General features: G+C 42.2%; 1 protein-coding gene across 2 annotated transcripts in view; it reads left to right on the top strand.

Moving 5' to 3' along the window:
• Positions 1–19377, top strand: part of LOC143982317 (gap junction delta-2 protein-like) — a 91391-nt gene extending 72014 nt beyond the window's left edge. For both annotated transcript variants that reach the window (XM_077480944.1, XM_077480937.1), the window contains exon 2: positions 12302–19377. In XM_077480944.1, the coding sequence (XP_077337070.1) occupies positions 12302–13133 (832 nt within the window). In that variant the 3' untranslated portion in view covers positions 13134–19377. The remainder of the gene's footprint in view (positions 1–12301) is intronic.
• The last annotated feature ends 114 nt before the right edge of the window (positions 19378–19491 follow it).

Raw genomic sequence — 19491 nt, 5'->3', positions numbered from 1 at the left:
CAGGAAATCGCAAATTGTGGCAAAATTACGGTAAAACACGTTTTTTCTTTTTTATAGGGTTTTTCTGATGCCATTGTCAGGGTAGGCTGTAGCCTAATACATATATCAGGTGAAAACGGAGGGGGAGCCTATATATAGAAAACAAATGCAGCCACCACATCTAATGATTGGTAAAGCTGCAATATATTACATTATATATTTTATATATATATATATATATTGTAATAATAAGGTGAATACTGTATACAGTGCTGAATTCCAGCAGGAGTTTAAAAGAAAAATGCAGCCAATGTGTTTTAGGGGTTAGACAAAAGACATGTGCATGGCTCAAATTTTGGTCATGGACAGGAGTCCAGGAGTGACGTCTGCGTCAGCGTGGTCACCGAGCGACCCCCACCTCCATGTTTACTTACCAGCAAGCGGCTGTCATTTTGCAACTGTCTCTCGATGGGAACACTTGTGTTTGGCAGGCGACATGTTTTTTTTTTTTTCTTCCGGGTCAGCGTTCAACGCGTTTGAAGCTGGATTTACATCAGAGGACATGTTTTATTTATTTTAAACAAATGACTTGTCAAAATCTGTTGTGTTTTTATTAACTTTGACTTTTTTGGTGAATGAGGGGGGTACCCCCTCATTCACATAAGGGGGGGCAGGATCTCCTTGTTAAAGAAGGTTTCCAGATTCTGATAAGTCACTACCACCCCCCCCCCCCCACACACACACACACACAGGGTTCAATTTTTATGTGGACCCCACATCATTTTTCTTTTTTTTTTTTTTTTTTTTTTTTTTTTGGCACAGGACTGTTTTTTTTGTTTGTTTGTTTTTTTTTTGTTTTATTTAATACAGGCAATTCTTTTGTTTACATTCTGCTGTCAGCGGGGAATCCTGCTGACAGCAGATGGATCAATGGTTAAGGCTATTCACAATGAATCTATTCACTAATTTCATAAACTTCTTTTTTTTTAATTAGTTGACATTTATCACTATGCCCATTTGGGAATTCGGATACATCCAAATTTCCAAACGAAATTAAACACATATGTCTATTACACAAACTACCCCTGCATACAAGATTCATACAACTTTTACCCAGGATTCACAAATTTTTCCAATTGGATCCAATGAGAGACATGTGTGATTTCTGAGTGAAAGTTGTATGAATCTTGTGTGAAAAATGTATAAGTAGACCCCTTAAACTAATCTCTAATGGGCCACATTAAAGTATATGCGAACGCTTACCTTTTGTAAAACAACCCTTTCATTTTAAATTAGAAATGCAAGGCAAATTATTTGTGTGTGCGTGTGTGTATATATGAAGCTGCATAAGGGGCTTAGAAGGGTAGGAGCATGGGGGTCATGTCAGCAAGAGGCAGAGAAACAGCAGTACACTGATCTTTAACCGGTTCCCGACCAGCGCACGATGATGTACGTCGACAGAATGGCACGGGCAGGCATATTGGCGTACAGGTACGTCCAATATTCAATTTCGCCCTGCCATCGGGAGCACGCCGCCGGCGGCGCACTCCCGCGCTGGTCGGGACACCCGTGAGTCCGGACGCGGGACCCGCGGACTCGATCGCCGTGGGCATCCCCGCGATCGTCTCACGGGATGGCTGAATGGAGGAAATGCCGTGTAAACAGCATTTCTCCATTCTGCCTAGCAACTAGTGACGCTGATCTCTGCTCCATGTGATTGGAGCAGAGATCAGTGTTCACTAAAGGAAAGCCCCACAGTTAGTAACACACCCCTAGGAACACTTAACCCCTACACTGCCACACACTGGTTAACCCCTTCACTGCCAGTGTCATTTACACAGGAATCACTGCATTTATATAGCAGTGATTACTGTATAAATGACAATGGTCCCAAAAATGTGTCAAAAATGTCCGATGGGTCCCCCACAATGTCGCAGTCACAATAAAAATCGCTGATCGCCGCCATTACTAGTAAAAAAAAAAAAAAAAATTATTAATAAAAATGCTATAAAACTATCCCTATTTTGTAAACGCTATAACTTTTGCGCAAACCAATCAATAATCGCTAATTGCGATTTTTTTTACCAAAAATATGTAGAAGAATACGTATCGGCCTAAACTGAGGGAAAAAAATGTTTTTTATATATTTTTGGGGGATATTTATTATAACAAAAAGTAAAAAATAATGCGTTTTTTTCAAAATTGTCGCTCTATTTTTGTTTATAGCGCAAAAAATAAAAACCGCAGGGGTGATCAAATACCACCAAAAGAAAGCTCTATTTGTGGAAAAAAAAGGACGTCAATTTTGTTTGGGAGCCACGTCGCACGACCGCGCAATTGTCAGTTAAAGCGGCGCAGTGCCGAATCGCAAAAAGTGGTCTGGTCTTTGACCAGCAAAATGGTCCAGTCTGTAAGTGGTTAAAGGCCGTGCTCCCAAGTGGAATGCACACAACCAAACTGACCACTCTGGGATGGAAGTGCAGTTTGAAATAGAAAAGCAGAGTATTAGCAGAATCACTCAATTATTTTATACAAAGGAAGTAATACAAAGAGAATAGGACACTATTTAATACAAGTACATGGTACAGCAGGCACATATCAGAAATATGAAATGTGAAATGTGGTGGCTAACAGACAACACATCCTTTCTACAACAATTAACCCTTCCTACTGACCTTGTCCTGCTCTGCCTCTATGCCAAGACCACACAGTTGCTGTGCCAAATCTTGCAGTTCAATAATCCATAAACCAGAAGTATTTTGACAATTCCCAGGGACAACAATCTTAATCCTTGCAACATCCTTGGAAAATCAGAAGCACTCATCAACTAAATCAATACATTTTGAAAGGTATAATTTCACATCTCTAATTGCATCTATTCTCTTTTTATGGCTGATACATTGGTCCCCAATTAGGGACTTGTTTGACAGAAATGGGCCACAGGTCCCTGATGTAGCTTGCAGCTTAGTAGATGCTCATGGTCTGTCTGTTTGTATGCCTCCTGTCTTTACAACCAAGCCCAATCAGGATGAAACGCAATATATGGGAATCGTTGCAGATAGGGACTTTCAGCGAACAGGCTTTGAATAAACTCACTTCAAAACACTAACGCCATTAGTGTACAGCCTTCTTTGTAAGGATGTTGCATGCACTAGAATGGGGACAGGCTCCCATGGTTGGCAATCTTGTTCATCCTAGATTGGGGAGGAAGAGTGCAGTTTGGAGACACGCTCCATGTGGTGGATGCTACAACAGTGTATGTCTCCTATGTTATACATTGTTCTTAAACCAACTCTTTCGCTAGTTAAAATAGTTTTAAAAATGCACTCAGTGCAAAGAAAAAAGTCAATACTTTGCCCTACCACCATCCATGTCACCCTGGTAGGCTGCCATGCTCTTGTTCAGGTCAATGAAGAGTAGAGTAGGGAGGAACTCAGGGCAACTCAGGAGGGGAAGGGAGGACAACTAGGATAGATTTTCAATCAGCTGTTCCCAAAGACTGCAGTCAGCCAGCAGTGTTAGGGGCCTCCCAAAGACTGCAGTCAGCCAGCAGTGTTAGGGGCCTCCCAAAGACTGGAGTCAGCCAGCAGTTTTACAGGCCTCCCATAGACCTGAGATGGTCAGTGGTCACCATTCTGGGCTATTTCTGTCATCTCATGTCTATGAATACCTTCATGTCAGTGGAGAGTGGAGGAACATGAGACTACTCAGGAGGGGGGAGCACAACCAGGGCTGGCACTACCACTAGGCAAACTAGGCAGCCGCCTAGGGTGCACTGCAGCCTAGAGTGCCTGGCTGCTGGTTTCCCTACTCTCCGTCTTCCACCAGTCTCCGTGCTATGTTCGTTTTCGGTGTGGTGCTGACTGTATGCAGGCGATGCCTCTGTCTGCAGCATGTAGCTAACTCAGGCAGTAACCGCCCCAGCCATAAGTAAGTAGTGTCAAAGGCGCAGAGCAGCACTGGGGGGGGGGGGGGGCAGTGTCCCGATGGAACAGAAGGACACATCCCCTGTGCATCTCTATGATCAGTGGCCTGTCTCTCTCTCTGTCTCTGGTAATTGATGTCCCATTACAGCCAGCTCTGCCTCTACCCATACATTATTCCTATACAGTCATGTGACCATAACTCCCAACTTTTGAACTTGAGAATGAGGGACATTTTAGGGAGAGAGGGACTTGCAGCGTGCATATTGGGCCGTGGCAAAAAGTGGGTGTTGACAAACATGATAGTGGGAGGGGCTTAAAGGCAATGGATGGTGGGAACGCTATGGGACATGGATGGAGGGAACACTATGGGACATGGATGGAGGGAACGCTATGGGACATGGATGGAGGGAACGCTATGGGACATGGATGGAGGGAATGCTATGGGACATGGAGGGAGGGAACACTATGGGAGTTGGATGGAGGAAACACTATGGGACCTGGAAAGCAGGAATGCTGTGGGACATGGAAGGAAGAGAGAGAGGGTAGAGCTCACTTACCCCAGGCTGGCTGTCCCCCAGTCCAGAGGCTCAGGCGCACATCGGGCTCCCTGGATGCTTTATAATCTCCAGCCAACACAACCCCTTCCCAGCACAGATTGGCTGCATGCTTGGGAGGACTGGGGGCGGACTCAAAGGGGACATGGAGAGGAGGTGAAGCTGATCTAACCCACCTCGTGCTCCCTCCTCATACATCCCGTACAGCGGGTGGGGAGAGCCGGTGGGGGAGAACCAGTGGGCAGATGAGTAAGAGTGGGCGGGGGAGAGATCCTGACTGCAGCAGCATGGAGCGGCCGCTCGGCATGCACCTGACAGGGGGATTAGTGGATTCCAGTACCTGAACTTGTTCTAGTACTGGGCTCCGTTGCGGATTCGCGGGACAGCGGGATTTGCTTGAAATTCTGGGACTGTCCCGGCGAGTCCGTGGCAGTTGGGAGGTGTGATGTGACCCCTGACCCAGCCCCCACCGTGTCACCGCCATTTGTAGAGGCCGCTTTCCCTCCTGTCACGTCCTGTACAGCAGCAGCATCACGTGCTGTAGCCTAATTGGATCAGAGTAGTGCGGACTCCGGGGCTGGTGACAGCTGGAGCTTGGAGTTGGAGGCACTGAGGCAGGGTTTGTTCCTGGCACTGGCAAGGTCATCGGGTGCATGCAGAGCCCTGGTGAGTGAAGAACACCGACATTATATTAGGAATCAGGTAGGTCAGTGTAGGGCGCAGGTAGGCCAATGTAGGCAGGCCAGTGTAGGGGTCAGGTGGGTCACATGGGCTACATGGGCAGGACAAAGGGATGGAGTCAAGGAGGGGAGGCAAAATGAGGTTTCGCCTAGGGTGTCAAAAATCCTTGCACCAGCCCTGGGCACAAATAAGAAAGGTTTTCAATCAATTGTTCCCCAAGACTGCTGTCAGCTAGCAGTGTCACAGGCTAATTATAGCGCCATCTAGTGGCCAAATGCAATATTTTCAGTTTTAAATCAATGGAAAACATTGTAAAACAGTAGTGCAGCTAAGATAAATTAAAATTGAAATGTAATACAATAATGGAATGCAAATATATCAAATTATTAAGTGTCACCACAAGGTTTGATTAGCTTGATATACAGTATCTCACAAAAGTGAGTACACCCCTGACATTTTTGTAAATATTTTATTATATCTTTTCATGTGACAACACTGAAGAAATTAAACTTTGCTACAATGTCGAGTAGTGAGCATACAACTTGTATAACAGTGTAAATTTTCTGTCCCCTCAAATAACTCAACACACAGCCATTAATGTCTACACCTCTGGTAACAAAAGTGAGTACACCCCTAAGTGAAAATGTCCAAATTGGGCCCAAAGTGTCAATATTTTGTGTGGCCACCATTATTTTCCAGCACTGCCTTAACCCTCTTGGGCATGGAATTCACCAGAGCTTCACAGGTTGCCACTGGAGTCCTCTTCCACTCCTCCATGATGACATCACGGAGCTGGTGGATGTTAGAGACCTTGCACTCCTCCACCTTCCATTTGAGGATGCCCCACAGATGCTCAATAGGGTTTAGGTCTGCAGACATGCTTGGCCAGTCCATCACCTTTACCCTCAGCTTCTTTAGCAAGGCAGTGGTCGTCTTGGAGGTATATTTGGGGTCGTTATCATGTTGGAATACTGCCCTGCGACCCAGTCTCTGAAGGAAGGGGATCATGCTCTGCTTCAGTATGTCACAGTATATGCTGGCATTCATGGTTCCCTCAATGAACTGTAGCTCCCCAGTGCTGGTAGCACTCATGCAGCCCCAGACCATGGCACTCCCACCACCATCCTTGACTGTAGACAAGACACACTTGTCTTTGTACTCCTCACCTGGTTGCTGCCACACATGCTTGACACCTTCTGAACCAAATAAGTTCATCTTGGTCTCATTAGACCACAGGACATGGTTCCAGCAACCCATGTCCTTAGCCGGCTTGTCTTCAGCAAACTGTTTGTGGGCTTTCTTGTGCATCATCTTTAAAAGAGGCTTCCTTCTGGGACGACAGCCTTGCAGACCAATTTGATGCAGTGTGTGGCATATGGTCTGGGCACTAACAGGCTGACCCCCCTACCCCTTCAACCTTTGCAGCTATGCTGGCAGCACTCATATGTCTATTTCCCAAAGACAACCTCAGGATATGACGCTGAGCATGTGCACTCAATTTCTTTAGTTGACCATAACGAGGCCTGTTCTGAGTGGAACCTGTCTTGTTAAACCGCTGTATGGTTTTGGCCACTGTGCTGCAGCTTGGTTTCAGGGTCTTGGCAATCTTCTTATAGCATATGCCATCTTTATGCAGAGCAACATTTCTTTTTTTCAGATCCTCAGACAGTTCTTTGCCGTGAGGTGCCATGTTGGACTTCCAGTGAGAGCAATAACGCAAAATTTAACACACCTACTCCCCATTCACACCTGAGACCTTTTAACACTAACGAATCACATGACACCGGGGAGGGAAAATGGCTATTTGGGCCCAATTTGGACATTTTCACTTAGGGGTGTACTCGCTTTTGTTGCCAGAGGTTTAGACATTAATGGCTGTGTGTTGAGTTATTTTGAGGGGACAACAAATTTACACTGTTATACAAGCTGTACACTCACTACTTTACATTGTAGAAAAGTGTTATTTCTTCTGTGTTGTCATGTCACATGGAAAGATAGTATAAAATATTTACAAAAAAGTGAGGGGTGTACTCACTTTTGTGAGATACTGTATTTTTGCACTATTGTATTGCACTTGCATTTTAATTTATCTTAGTTCTGCACTGATGTTTTGTGATGTTTATTATGCTATGTATTATGGTATTGTGCTAGCTGCTATTTTTTTTTTTTCTTATTAATGAAAAACATTTGATCAGCACAGGAAATAGGCTAATAACATTCTTTTTTTCCCATTTTCACATACAACAAATGTACTTGCACTTTCAGTGGGTAAATTGGTATGAAATGTTTTTTTTTAAATACATCCCTTTTTGTGTAGACGTCCCTTTATTATTATACAGGATTTATATAGCGCCAACAGTTTGCGCAGTGCTTTACAACATGAGGATAGACAGTTAAATACAATACAGTACAATACAGTTCAATACAGAAGGAACCAGGGTGCCCTGCTCGTTAGAGCATACATTCTTTATACCCTTCACTCCATTGTACTTTTTTTGTGCTGTCTATCTCTTTTCTCTATTTATGCTTTTATATTGGACCTTTCTAAGAGAAATATGGCACAACTAAAATTATGTGCAGGGCTGGACTGGGACAAAAATTTGGCCCTGGACTTCATCCAGATCGGCCCACTTTAATTTTGAGTGTACCCATCAGCAGTCCACTTACATCAGTGTCTTTATCACTAGCAGCCCCCTTACATCAAAGTGTCCCCATCACCAGCAGCCCCCTTACATCAGAGTGTCCTCCCTCTCCTCCCCCTCCCACATGTACTCACAGTTCTGAAGGCAGCATCCCATTTCTCTCTCCAGTCATGTGATAAGTGACAAGTGATAAGGGAAGAGAGGAAGGAAAGAGTCTGTTGGCTGTCTAGCTCCCCCTGCAGGCTGGAGGGAGCAAAAAGCCTAATCCTCTCTCCAGCAAGTGACGGCAGCTGCTCCTCCTGACAGGAGTGAAATCACGATCACTCACTGTCAGAGAGGAGCGGCTCCAGGACTGCAACTGACCGGGCCACTGAGCCATCGGCCCACCCGGAAACTCCCAGTAGTCCCAATGGCCAGTGCATGCCTGATTATGTGTGACCCTATGGTTGTACCAGTCTGTAGGCAACAATAGATATTAGATAGTAGTTGTACATGGAAGCAGGATAGCACTGTTAAGAGAGGTCTGGTGCATTACCATGTGTACTCAGCTCACCTGTCGAGCAGAAGGAGGGAGGACCAGGTACATGCTAGTGACTGCTTATATCATTGGAAAGAATAGTGACAAAAAAGATTTTGAAAACTGTCCAATTGATCTTTATTTTAAAAGTCTTTGGCCAGGGTTGTCTGCTTTTCCCATAGACTTCGGATTTTTTTTTACCCAATTTTGCTTGGATCAGATGATTCTCAGCTTGTTTCTAAAGAAGACTTCAAGTCCACTAATGGGCAGGTGATGGGATAATGTTGAGAATTCAGTTCTGTAGTGGCAGATGTAGTGACATCAAAGTACATCCTGGTTCAAGGGTGGGCAATTCATTTTCCCAAGGGATCAAATGAGAAAACTGGGACTGTTATGGAGGGCTCAACTTAATTCTAGCAATCTTATGTATTAGGTCTCCAGTCTATGACAACCCAGGCTCCAAAAACCCTTACAGCATGTTTGCGGTCTTTGACCATACTTGTAGCATACTTGCAATCTCTAATTGCATTTCTGTAGTATTATATATGCAGTGGGTAAACTAAGTATTGAACACGTCAACATTGTTCTAGGTAAATATATTTCTAAAGGTGCTATTGACGTGAAATTTTCAACACATGGCAGTAACAACCCATGCAATCCATATATACATAGAAACCAAAAAATACATTCAGAAATTAGGTTATATGTAATCAAATTGAATGACACAGGCAAAAATTATTGTACACGCTAACTAAAATCTATTTAATACTTCGTACAAAATCCTTTGTTGGTAATGACAGCTTCAAGATAACTCCTGTATGGAGAAACTAGTGGCACGCATTGCTCAGGGGTGATTCTGGCCCATTCTTCCACACAGTCTTCAAATCTTGAAGGTTCTGTGGGCCTCTTCTATGAACTCTGATCTTTCTTTAGTTCTTTCCATAGATTTTCTATTGGATTCAAGTCAGGCGTTTGGCTGGGCCATTCTAGCAGCTTTATTTTCTTTCTTTGAAACCAAGTTTCTTTGGCTTTGTTTTTGAGATCATTGTCCAGCTGAAATATCCACCTTTGTTTCATCTTCATCATCCTGGTAGATGGCCGCAGATTTTTATAAAGAATGTCTTCATTTTTCCATTCATCCTTCCTTCAATCAAATTAGGTTTCCCAGTACCGTATGCTGAAAAACATTATGTGTGGCCCTCTGGTGGTACCAGTCTAAGTGGTATCCAGGTAATTGTGGACCTGGGAAGGTCTATAAGTACGTAAACATGTAGAAAACAAACAACTGGTGCTAGGAAGAACAATATGTACATTTTCTCATGAAATAGGTCTCTTGGTAAAAATGGGAAGCTGACCTGTAGTTTTAACACCCCCAGGTGCCCTCCCTTGCTGTAAAATAACAACTGGATGGGGCTGTTCACATGCTGCGGTCACGATGCTTTGCTTCGCAACTGCAGGATTTTTAACTTGGGGTGCAGAGTTTGATAAGCGGCACCACTTCTCAAACCCACCCATTGAATTCAGTGAAGCTGACAGGCTCAGAGAGGCATGCGGGTAGTAGAGGCATCACAGCCTGTCTTTCACCCATATATGCCGCATACACACGGTCGGATTTTTCTATGGCAAATGTTGGATGTGAGCTTGTTGTCGGAAAGTCCAACCATTTGTCTACGCTCCATCGAACATTTGCTGTCAGACTTTCCACCAACAAATGTTTGATAGCAGGTTCTCAAATTTTTCACCAACAAAACGTTGTTGTCGGAATTTCCAATCGTGTGTACAAAAGTCCAACGCACAAAAGTTCACGCATGCTCGGAATCAAGCAGAAGGAGCCACACTGGCTATTGAACTTCCTTTTTCTCGTCTCGTTATACGTCTTGTACGTCACCACGTTCCCACAATTCGTAATTGTTGGCCAACATTTGTGTGACCGTGTGTATGCAAGACAAGTTTGAGCCCACAACCTTCGAACAAAAATCCATGGTTTTGTTGGCGGAAAGTCTGATCGTGTGTACGGGGCATAATGCGGCATGGGTATTCATTCTCACGAAAGCATTGTCTGGTCAAATCAGCGTGGTATAAGTGTTTACCAGCCCAGCACAAATGAGAAATGACATGAGAACGTTTCATTAATATCCACAGCACTCATCATATGGACATGACAGATGTACAGGCTCTGATTACACCTGGACAAGGTTCATGGTTATTACACGACCTGCTCCCAGCGGTTGGTGCAATAGTTTCCTTCCTATAATCATCCATATCTGTTCACTGGAAAAAGAAATATTTAAAATGTATTCGGTGAGTTGTATAAAACAGGATTAAGCATGCTGTAATGTCATTCAACAGTAAATCCATATTAATGTGTAAGTAAAAGTTATATTTCATGAGACAGCTCTGCTGATGTGTGGTGACTACACCTGCAGGGGTAGTACCAGCTGTTCAAGTGTATTTGCATTACATGAAGCAGCACATTCAAAAAGGTCTCTTTGTCTATGGTAGTTTCATTCCTAGCTGCCAAAATTAAAGTGCAACAGTGAAATGCTATTTAATAAAGATCACTTCTAGGCAGTATGGAAAATCAGGAAGGAAACTGCAAATGTAATCCAAGAAATATTGCTTAAAGTGAATCTTTAGCCTTTTGTTTTTTTTGGGATATTCATATGAGAGAATAAAGCATAATGCCATGTACACACGACCGGACTTTCAGGCAGACTAAGTCCGACAGTCTTTCCGAACGGGCGGACTTGGCCACACACAATCACACCAAAGTCCGACGGATGCGACCGTGATGACGTACGACCGATCTAGAATAAGGAAGTTCATAGCCAGTAACCAATAGCTACCCTAGCGTCGATTTTCGCCCGTTAGACTAGCATACAGACAAGCAGATTTTTTGATCTAGTTCTAAATCTAAAGTCTGTCTGATTTTTCGACAGCAAAGGTCCGATGAAGCCCACACACAATCGAATTGTCTGACGGATTAGTTCCATCGGACCTTTGTTGTCGAAAAAGTACACGGCATAACTCCACATTTTGTGAAGCTGTCCTTTATATGTTTCCCCCATTCGTGCCTTATGTACATATACATTTGAAAACTATGGTTTCACTCGGTGGTGGGATCAATGGACCTGGCCAAAAAATTATAACTTTTTAGGAGGAGGTTAATTTTCTCCTTTCCAAGGTGGTTAACAGGCCCATCCACCTAGACCAGCTGATGCATCTTTTGGGCCTTTCCATGTGGGAGCTAGCGAAAAACCTTAAAAAATTGATGAAACACATTCTCAAAGCTGCTAGATGTTTAATTACTTCCCGGTGGAACAGATACCCCCCCCCCCCCCCCCCCAACATTTTCTGCCTTTCTACAGTGGGTTGGAGAAGTGAGATCCATGGAATACCTTATAGCTAGACTGTGCAATGGCCCAGCTAAGTTTACTGCTGTATTGGATGCTTGGGATAATTACTTAGTCCTTAATGTGCCTCAATCATCTTGGGCTATGGCACGCTGAGTGGCTTCTTTTTCTCTCTCTCTTTGGTCTGGTACCCTGTCTCTTTTGTCTATCCTCTTTGCTTTTGATATATTTCATCCCTTTTATGTACCATGTTACTGCATTGTATTCCTCTTATGCATTACGTTTTTTTTTTTTTCAACTTGATTTAGTACTGCATGTTTTTGTAGGGGCTGACCCGCTTTGGGATCACTGCTGTGGCTTCGGAGTGGGTCACCCAGTTGCTGTTTTCATTACGTGAGAAGCTGTTTATTCGCTTCCTTTATACTCCTATCTTCATTGTAGGCCTCATAAAAATTTATAATATAAAAAACAAAAAAGAATAAGTGCTCGCAATTGTTCCTTGGTAATCTATAGCAGAAGGTCGTATATACAGTGTGTGTATCTGTATGTATATAAATGTGAACCATAATTTTGTAAGAAAGGTCAACTACAAAGCAGGTATGATTTTTTTACCTAACAGATTACTCATTATATACTTCTTTTTTAACAGGATTCTGCTGACTGTGGTTGTCATTTTTCGGATCCTAATTGTGGCTATTGTTGGGGAGACAGTCTATGAAGATGAACAGACCATGTTTATGTGCAACACTCTTCAACCTGGTTGTAACCAAGCCTGCTATGATCGAGCGTTCCCCATCTCCCACATCCGGTACTGGGTCTTCCAGATCATCTTAGTGTGCACCCCAAGCCTCTGTTTTATCACGTATTCTGTCCACCAGTCTGCCAAGCAGAGGGACAGGAGATATTCCTTCCTCTATCCCCTTTTAGAGAAGGAACTGCCACGGGAGAACCGAAGGATGAAGAATATCAATGGAATTTTGATGCAGAATCAGGACCTTTCGTCAAAGGATGAGCCAGACTGCCTGGAAGTAAAAGAGATCCCAAGCACACCTAAAAAAGCAGCGAAAAGCCCCAAGGTCAAGCGACAGGAAGGCATCTCTCGCTTTTACATCATTCAGGTGTTCTTCAGGAATGCTTTGGAAATTGGTTTTCTGGCAGGACAGTACTTCCTTTATGGTTTCAGTGTTCCACCTATTTTTGAGTGTGACCGTTACCCTTGTGTAAAGGAAGTCGAATGCTATGTATCTCGGCCCACTGAGAAGACAGTCTTCCTGGTTTTCATGTTTGCTGTAAGCGGCATCTGTGTCCTTCTCAATCTAGCTGAGCTTAACCACCTTGGCTGGAGAAAAATCAAGACAGCAATGAGGGGAGTTCAGGCTCGCAGAAAGTCAGTGTGCGAGGTGCGTAAAAAGGAGCCATCCACTCTGGCTCAAGTGCCAACATTGGGGAGGACACAGTCCAGTGAATCAGCTTATGTTTGACCCCATTCTGTTCATGCCAATGGTTTAGAGCTCTCCTCTATACTATAGAGAATGTAATCGGAGGATTATTACATATGGCTGCTTTTGGCTTCCGTCTTCCAACCATCAGTGGAGACCCTCCAGACTTTGTTAGTAGCCTTTTGATGACTGGAGTTGCTGGCTTATTACAGGAAGCAGAACCCAGCTTCCAGTGGGGTGGGATATTTGAGAAAAGGGTGGGACACAAGTATAGGGACATTATTTATAAAGACAATTTTGGCACTGTAAAGTGAAGAAATATTGCTTGGTACTGTTGTAACCTTTACCTTACATACATTTTTTTATGCCGGCTGCTAAATGGAGTAATGATAGAGTGGAGTCCTTAGATGGGTATTTCAATTTAGAAGATCTGCACTAACACTTCAGAAGCCATAAAAACTGGGCAGGGAGGAGCAACAAATAACGCAAATAGGGGTACTTTAGAGAGGAGTTTAGGAAGCCTCTCATGACTGTTATATACCTCTCACTTCCCATGCGCTGCAAACTCCCCCCCAAATAAATCCTCATTCACGCCTCACTCACTTTGGAAACATAATGATCTTTCAAAACCTGATAAGCAGTCAGAATTTTTTTTTATTCAAACACCATAACAGAGGACCTAGAGGGGCAAGCAGATGCCATCAACAACTGGTGAGGCAAAGAGAAAAGGCCATAAGGTAGGAAAAGGAAAACTCTTGGGATGAGGAAACTTGCAGGCAGAAAATAGAACAAAAAAAACAAACAAACGCAAAAAGCAGACAAAAGACATAGAAGGGCAAAGTTAAAAACAAGCGCAAAGAGGGTGAAAACAAGCTACTAGAACGAGAAGGCACGGGTATGTTTCAATACTCATTAGTTACAGGAGGGAACACTGCTACACACAATGGATGACTGGGAGCCATACAACACCCAGATGGCAATGAACACTTGTCCAGCAAGGTTAAGGAACACTACAGCACTCAGTAAAAAGACATTGGAATTGGCAACAGATAGGTAATGAAGCAGTGAAAAGCTTAAAAAGCCAGATAGTAAAAAAACAAAGCTCAAAAACCATTACAACTTTCAGAAGGCAGGCAAAGATACACAAAAGGCAGAAATAGGAATGCACCTTTCTTAAGATACAGAACTTAAGGTTTAATAGTCTAGCTGGGGAGAACACAAAAAAATTGAATAAGGAAGTAAATAGTACGCCTCAACATACAGAAGGCAGGAAAGGGAACAATCCAACATTCATCAGGCAGGCAGGGCACAGTAGAGCTTCCAACATATAGAGAGGGGTGATTTATCGCAGCTGGTATTTTTTAAACATAGTATAACATAAAAGATAATGTTATCAAAAAAATATTTTTTAACCAATGATTTTATTGCTTATTAATTCTCATTGGTCTACTTAACTGGGGCTGTGGCAAAGGCACGCTCTTTACTTACATACATTGTGCCTAAAGGTGTACCTCTTTCTCAGTTTAGAAAGTTGGGAGGCATGATCAAATAGACAGGACACACTACAACATGTAACATGTAGGCAAGGGGAACACTACAATATTCATTAGCTAAGAAGGGGACACTACAATATTCAATAAGTAGGCAGGAGAACACTATAGTGTTCATTAGGCAGGAAGGGCACACTACAATGTTCAACATGTTAGGAGGGGAACACTGCAATGTCCATTGTAGGCAGGGCACATTTCAACAGTGAATATGTAGGCAAAAAGGACTATAATGTCAACTAGGTAGGCAGGGCACACTACAAAATTCAGCATACAGACATGAAACATTACAATGGCAGGTAGGCAGGACACAATAAACATTCAGCAGGCAGGGGAGCAATATTTAACAGGAAGACAGAAAAGTAGGGAAACGCCATAAAATGTAACAATCATTTAAAAAATACACAGCAGCACTCCCCAAGCAGGTAATGCGCAGAAGTGTAATTCTAGATGGGCATATAGTGTAATGCTACATAGTTCAGTAGGCAGTGGGATGCAACTGTTAAGAGCTGTACAGCTCTCCACACTCAGGCAACAGTACGGCAGCTCACTCGACTGACAGAACACAACATAACTCAATAGATACTGCAACACTCAGCAGGGAAAGAAAGGAACACTACATCATTCTGGAAGCAGACGAGGGGTTACAGGGCAAAGGGTGAAAGTTGTAACGCTTAGCAAGTAGACAAGGAAATCTCACAACTTGAAGAATGTGAGACATCACTGCTACAATAAAAGTTTGAGGATAAGGCTTCAGAGCAGATTTTATACAGTGTGGATTGATAAAAGTGTGGAGGTAAAGGTTAAGTAAATAAGTAAATTAAGGTAAGTAAATATGTTTGCATGTGAAAAAGAAATTTTGAGGTTAAGTCTCTGAGATAATGAAAGTCAAGGCTTAGGCCCAAGAAAACTTGGAGTGCATTTGCGGTCGTGTCAGCATGTTGTGGTGCTATTTTCATTTTCATGCAGTATACGTGCTTTACATACATCACCATCAGCATATTCAACACATTGCAGCTCATGATCTTATATAAAATATCTGACCAATAAAAGTGGCCAGGATGCCACAACCTAACCAGCATAATGCATGAGACAGGTCTGTAATAGGTTTTCTTAAGGGATCAACCCAGCTAATATTTTGAATATGGGTGGATTCTGGAATGTTGAAGAACATTCCAGCTTCTTATGTGTCTGAGGGACTCCAGAAGTTAGATTGGCTGGCTGTGCCTGACCACCACCCTACAATCCTTCCTTTTGGTCCCAATCAGGAATATTGATATAAATTTTAATGTGGGACACACCAGATTGTAATGGCTTGGGCAGATGGTCAGATATATCTCCTACATTCCTTCAAACTCCAGAAATCTGGCAGGCCTCATTTGGCAAACAATTGCATAATGGTGGCCTGACTTACTGAATTTCCTGTTTTGGGAACTTTACAGATTAATCTAGTTCTACGTGATAAACTGGGACCCTTCATCATGACCCGATGCCCATAAATTTTTGTCAGATTTCATTGTAAAAAACTAAAATATTACAGATCTAGATATTCAACCCCCAAGCTGTACATGTAATCTGTACTTTCATATCAGGAGGTGGTAGCAGAACTGCATGATCATGCATTAAAATAATTTGATGAGTTTGGTGTCAACAATGACCAGTCTGCAACCACTCCATCACCAAAGGGGAACTGGGTGCCTTCAAGTATTAGACCTACTGCATTAAAGTGTCTGGTAAAAGTTATTGTTGTTTATACCAACCATTCAGATGACTATTTTCGTTAAGGGATTTTAAAAGACATAAACTATGTTAGGGGCAATAAGATCTATTCTTTTTTAGACTTTTTTGAGTATCTGTTTACAAGACCCAACGTTGGGTCTGAGGTTTCCACCAATCAGCTGAGAAAAGTCATAATTGACACTTTCCACATGATTACAGGCTCCAACTGAGCTTGGCTGATGATGTTATCCTAGCTGACATCATCACTGCAACAAGGTCTATGCAAGCAGTAAGATCCATCTAAATTAGACTTACATTTCTGGTCGATCACTACTTCTATGTGTCAGTTATTTATAAGGTACTAGTAGCAAACCTATCCTAAAAAAAGGAAAGTTATAGTTTTATCGTTTTTATTTCCTGTGATCCCACCACACAGCAGAAAGAAATTGACTTTCAGATTCATATTTAACGCCATTGGCATGACCTCCAGTGACCTTAATGAACATTCTATACATATGAAATGCATAGTGGGATGTAGGCATCCCTTGTATTTGTAAAAAATGCCGGTTTGGGTACTTTCCAAAGTTGGTTTAAAACTGACAGCATCAAACATTTTATGTATACAATTAAATGAATATGGAAGTACCTTGTGCCTGCATTTTGAAAATAATATCAATAAAACATTTACTTTTATGACAAGTTCACTTTAATTTAAGAAAAATCTGTGAGCAGTCATCACTTTTAGATTATAGCCACCTTACAGATTTGGTCTAGCACCTTGTATCTCTCAAAGACACCAATGATGATCTGCAATTGAGTTCTCATCTCTGCCCATGTGCCATAGCTATTTCAACATTTTATCAACCCTGGGTCCCCATTTATTGTACATTATGGTAGATGCAAGAGGAGGGAGACTTCACAATGGGGCTAAAAGAAGTGCAAAAAAAATGTAATACGAGGATCCAACTTGAAGGTACTGGGAGGGGCAAGAACTTAGTGGTTTGATCCACTTGCATCTACCCATAACCAAATATCACTTCTACATGAAACATCCCTTTCACAATCTTCCATGGGGCTTATGATATTTGGTGCCCTAAGATGAATACCCAAATGTAGTTTCCAAAAAAAATAAAAAAATATGATCGATTGAGGGTATGGTAAAAAGGTATATGGTCGATGGGGGTCATTTACTAAAAGAAAATCCAATTTGCACTGCAAGTGCACTTGAAAGTGCAATGAAAGTGCACTTGGAAGTAAAGTCGCTGTAGATCCAAGGGGGAAATTCAAGGAAAATAAAAAACAGCATTTTAGCTTGCACATGATTGGATGATAAAATCAGCAGAGCTTCCCCTCATTTCAGATCTGCCCCTTAGATTTAGAGCCACTGCACTTCCAAGTGCCCTTGCAGTGCAAAGTGGATTTGCCTTTTCGTAAATAACCCCCCATGTATTAATAATTTAGCTGTTTTAATAACATATTTGTTAATGTCAGTGCTCTCTGCGTGGAAGCAGCAGTTTTGCTAAATCGATCCGACACCCCTCCCCATTTATTAAGTCAGGCTAGAACTTTTCAATCAGCAAAGCTCACACTCCTTATTGATTGGAGAGCTCTAGCTCTGACTCTGCAGGGACCTCTGTGTCAGACCTCTGCAGAGAGACTGCTGTTCACATGCAGAGGGCACTGACTGTTGTACAGGTACAGGGGATCAATTAAAAACAATGAAACTAGTAAGATATTAACCATATACCATTTTACTGTATCCTTAATGTACTGTTATTGTTTTTTTTATTTTTATCAAACTACAATTGGGCTTTAACAGTTTGGTTACAATTAAATCCTATCTTCAGCCAAAACCTTTTTCTGGATAGACTTAGAAAGAGTGTATAAACTTCTCAAGTTGGTATTGCTGTCTGTAACCCTCTTCTCCTACTTCCTGTGCCTGTGACAGCAGGTTAAGTGAGGGAAACGGTTGACACCAGGACAGGAATACACATGCAGCAATAATCATTTGATGGAGATTCTAACCCCTCCCCGTGTTTGCTGTTGCAGTCTGTGGACCCACACTCTCATCCCGTTTTGACAATGGGGTCACAGACTGCAGTAAAAACCTTACAGAGGTTCTATCCTATCCCTATTATACTCTAAACTAGAAACAAAAAAAGATTTGGCTGAAGTTGAGCTTTAAGAAATGCAATCTGTCCCATGAGCAACATACCTTTACCTAGCAGCTGATCTATAAAACATACAGGTAACAATACCTTCTAGTGGAAGGCAAAGTGGGTTTTGGCCAGTTTTATTATATTTCAGATTATAAAAATATATATATTTGTCCTTTTTTATTATTATTTAAAGGCTCCACATTCATCATAACCTGAACTTTTTGTATTATTATGACCTGGTATGCAAGCATGTATTTATTAGCCTGTTTTCTAAAAAAAAAAAAAAAAGAAAATGTTGGACAATACTATAACGGAATAATAGTTTATTTATTTTGTTGATGAACTACTGCTATGGGGACATTTAATGGGGTTTTGATCAATTAAAAAAGTTCCCTAAGGAATCACTGCCTGCAACTTGCAAATTCTTCCTCTTGAGGGATATGACAGTGGGCACTATGGATTTCTTGAGGTATTTCCCAATGCGGAGTCAGTTCACAAAGTCCGCTTCACGTTATTTCTACCTTCATCAGCAAACCAGTGCTGTTTCGTGGTGTCACCGCTTGGCACGAAACTGGCACACTTGGTCAGACTCAGGATACAGCCAACAGGAAGCTAATTAACGGTGCTCGTATCAACCAAATGTACAGAACTTTCAATGAATTGCTGAATTCAAGAAGTGACATTTCTGACGGGGAAGAGGGTGGGAGGGTTTGAAGTTGTGATGCAGCGCATGTCAAGTCCCACAATGCAATGCAGATTTCAGCTGTCAAACAGGTGCAATATTAAGAGAATCTTAAGTCTCAGGCATCCAATGGAAAATTTAAAAAAAAACATGAATAAATAAATGCTGATAAGACTCTTTTTAATGTCATGAATGTATGTCAAAGGCTAAAGGTTAAATAATATTGGGCTTTATTATAATTTTTTTTACTTAAAGCAGACATTAACTCTAGAAGCTGTCCATTAGAAAAAAAA

Source organism: Lithobates pipiens, unplaced genomic scaffold (assembly GCF_037356315.1).
Source record: "Lithobates pipiens isolate NorthernLeopardFrog02 unplaced genomic scaffold, aLitPip1_a1.2 Scaffold_1, whole genome shotgun sequence".
In the NCBI taxonomy this organism is placed as follows: domain Eukaryota; kingdom Metazoa; phylum Chordata; class Amphibia; order Anura; family Ranidae; genus Lithobates; species Lithobates pipiens.
This window is presented reverse-complemented; position numbering and strand designations above follow the sequence as displayed.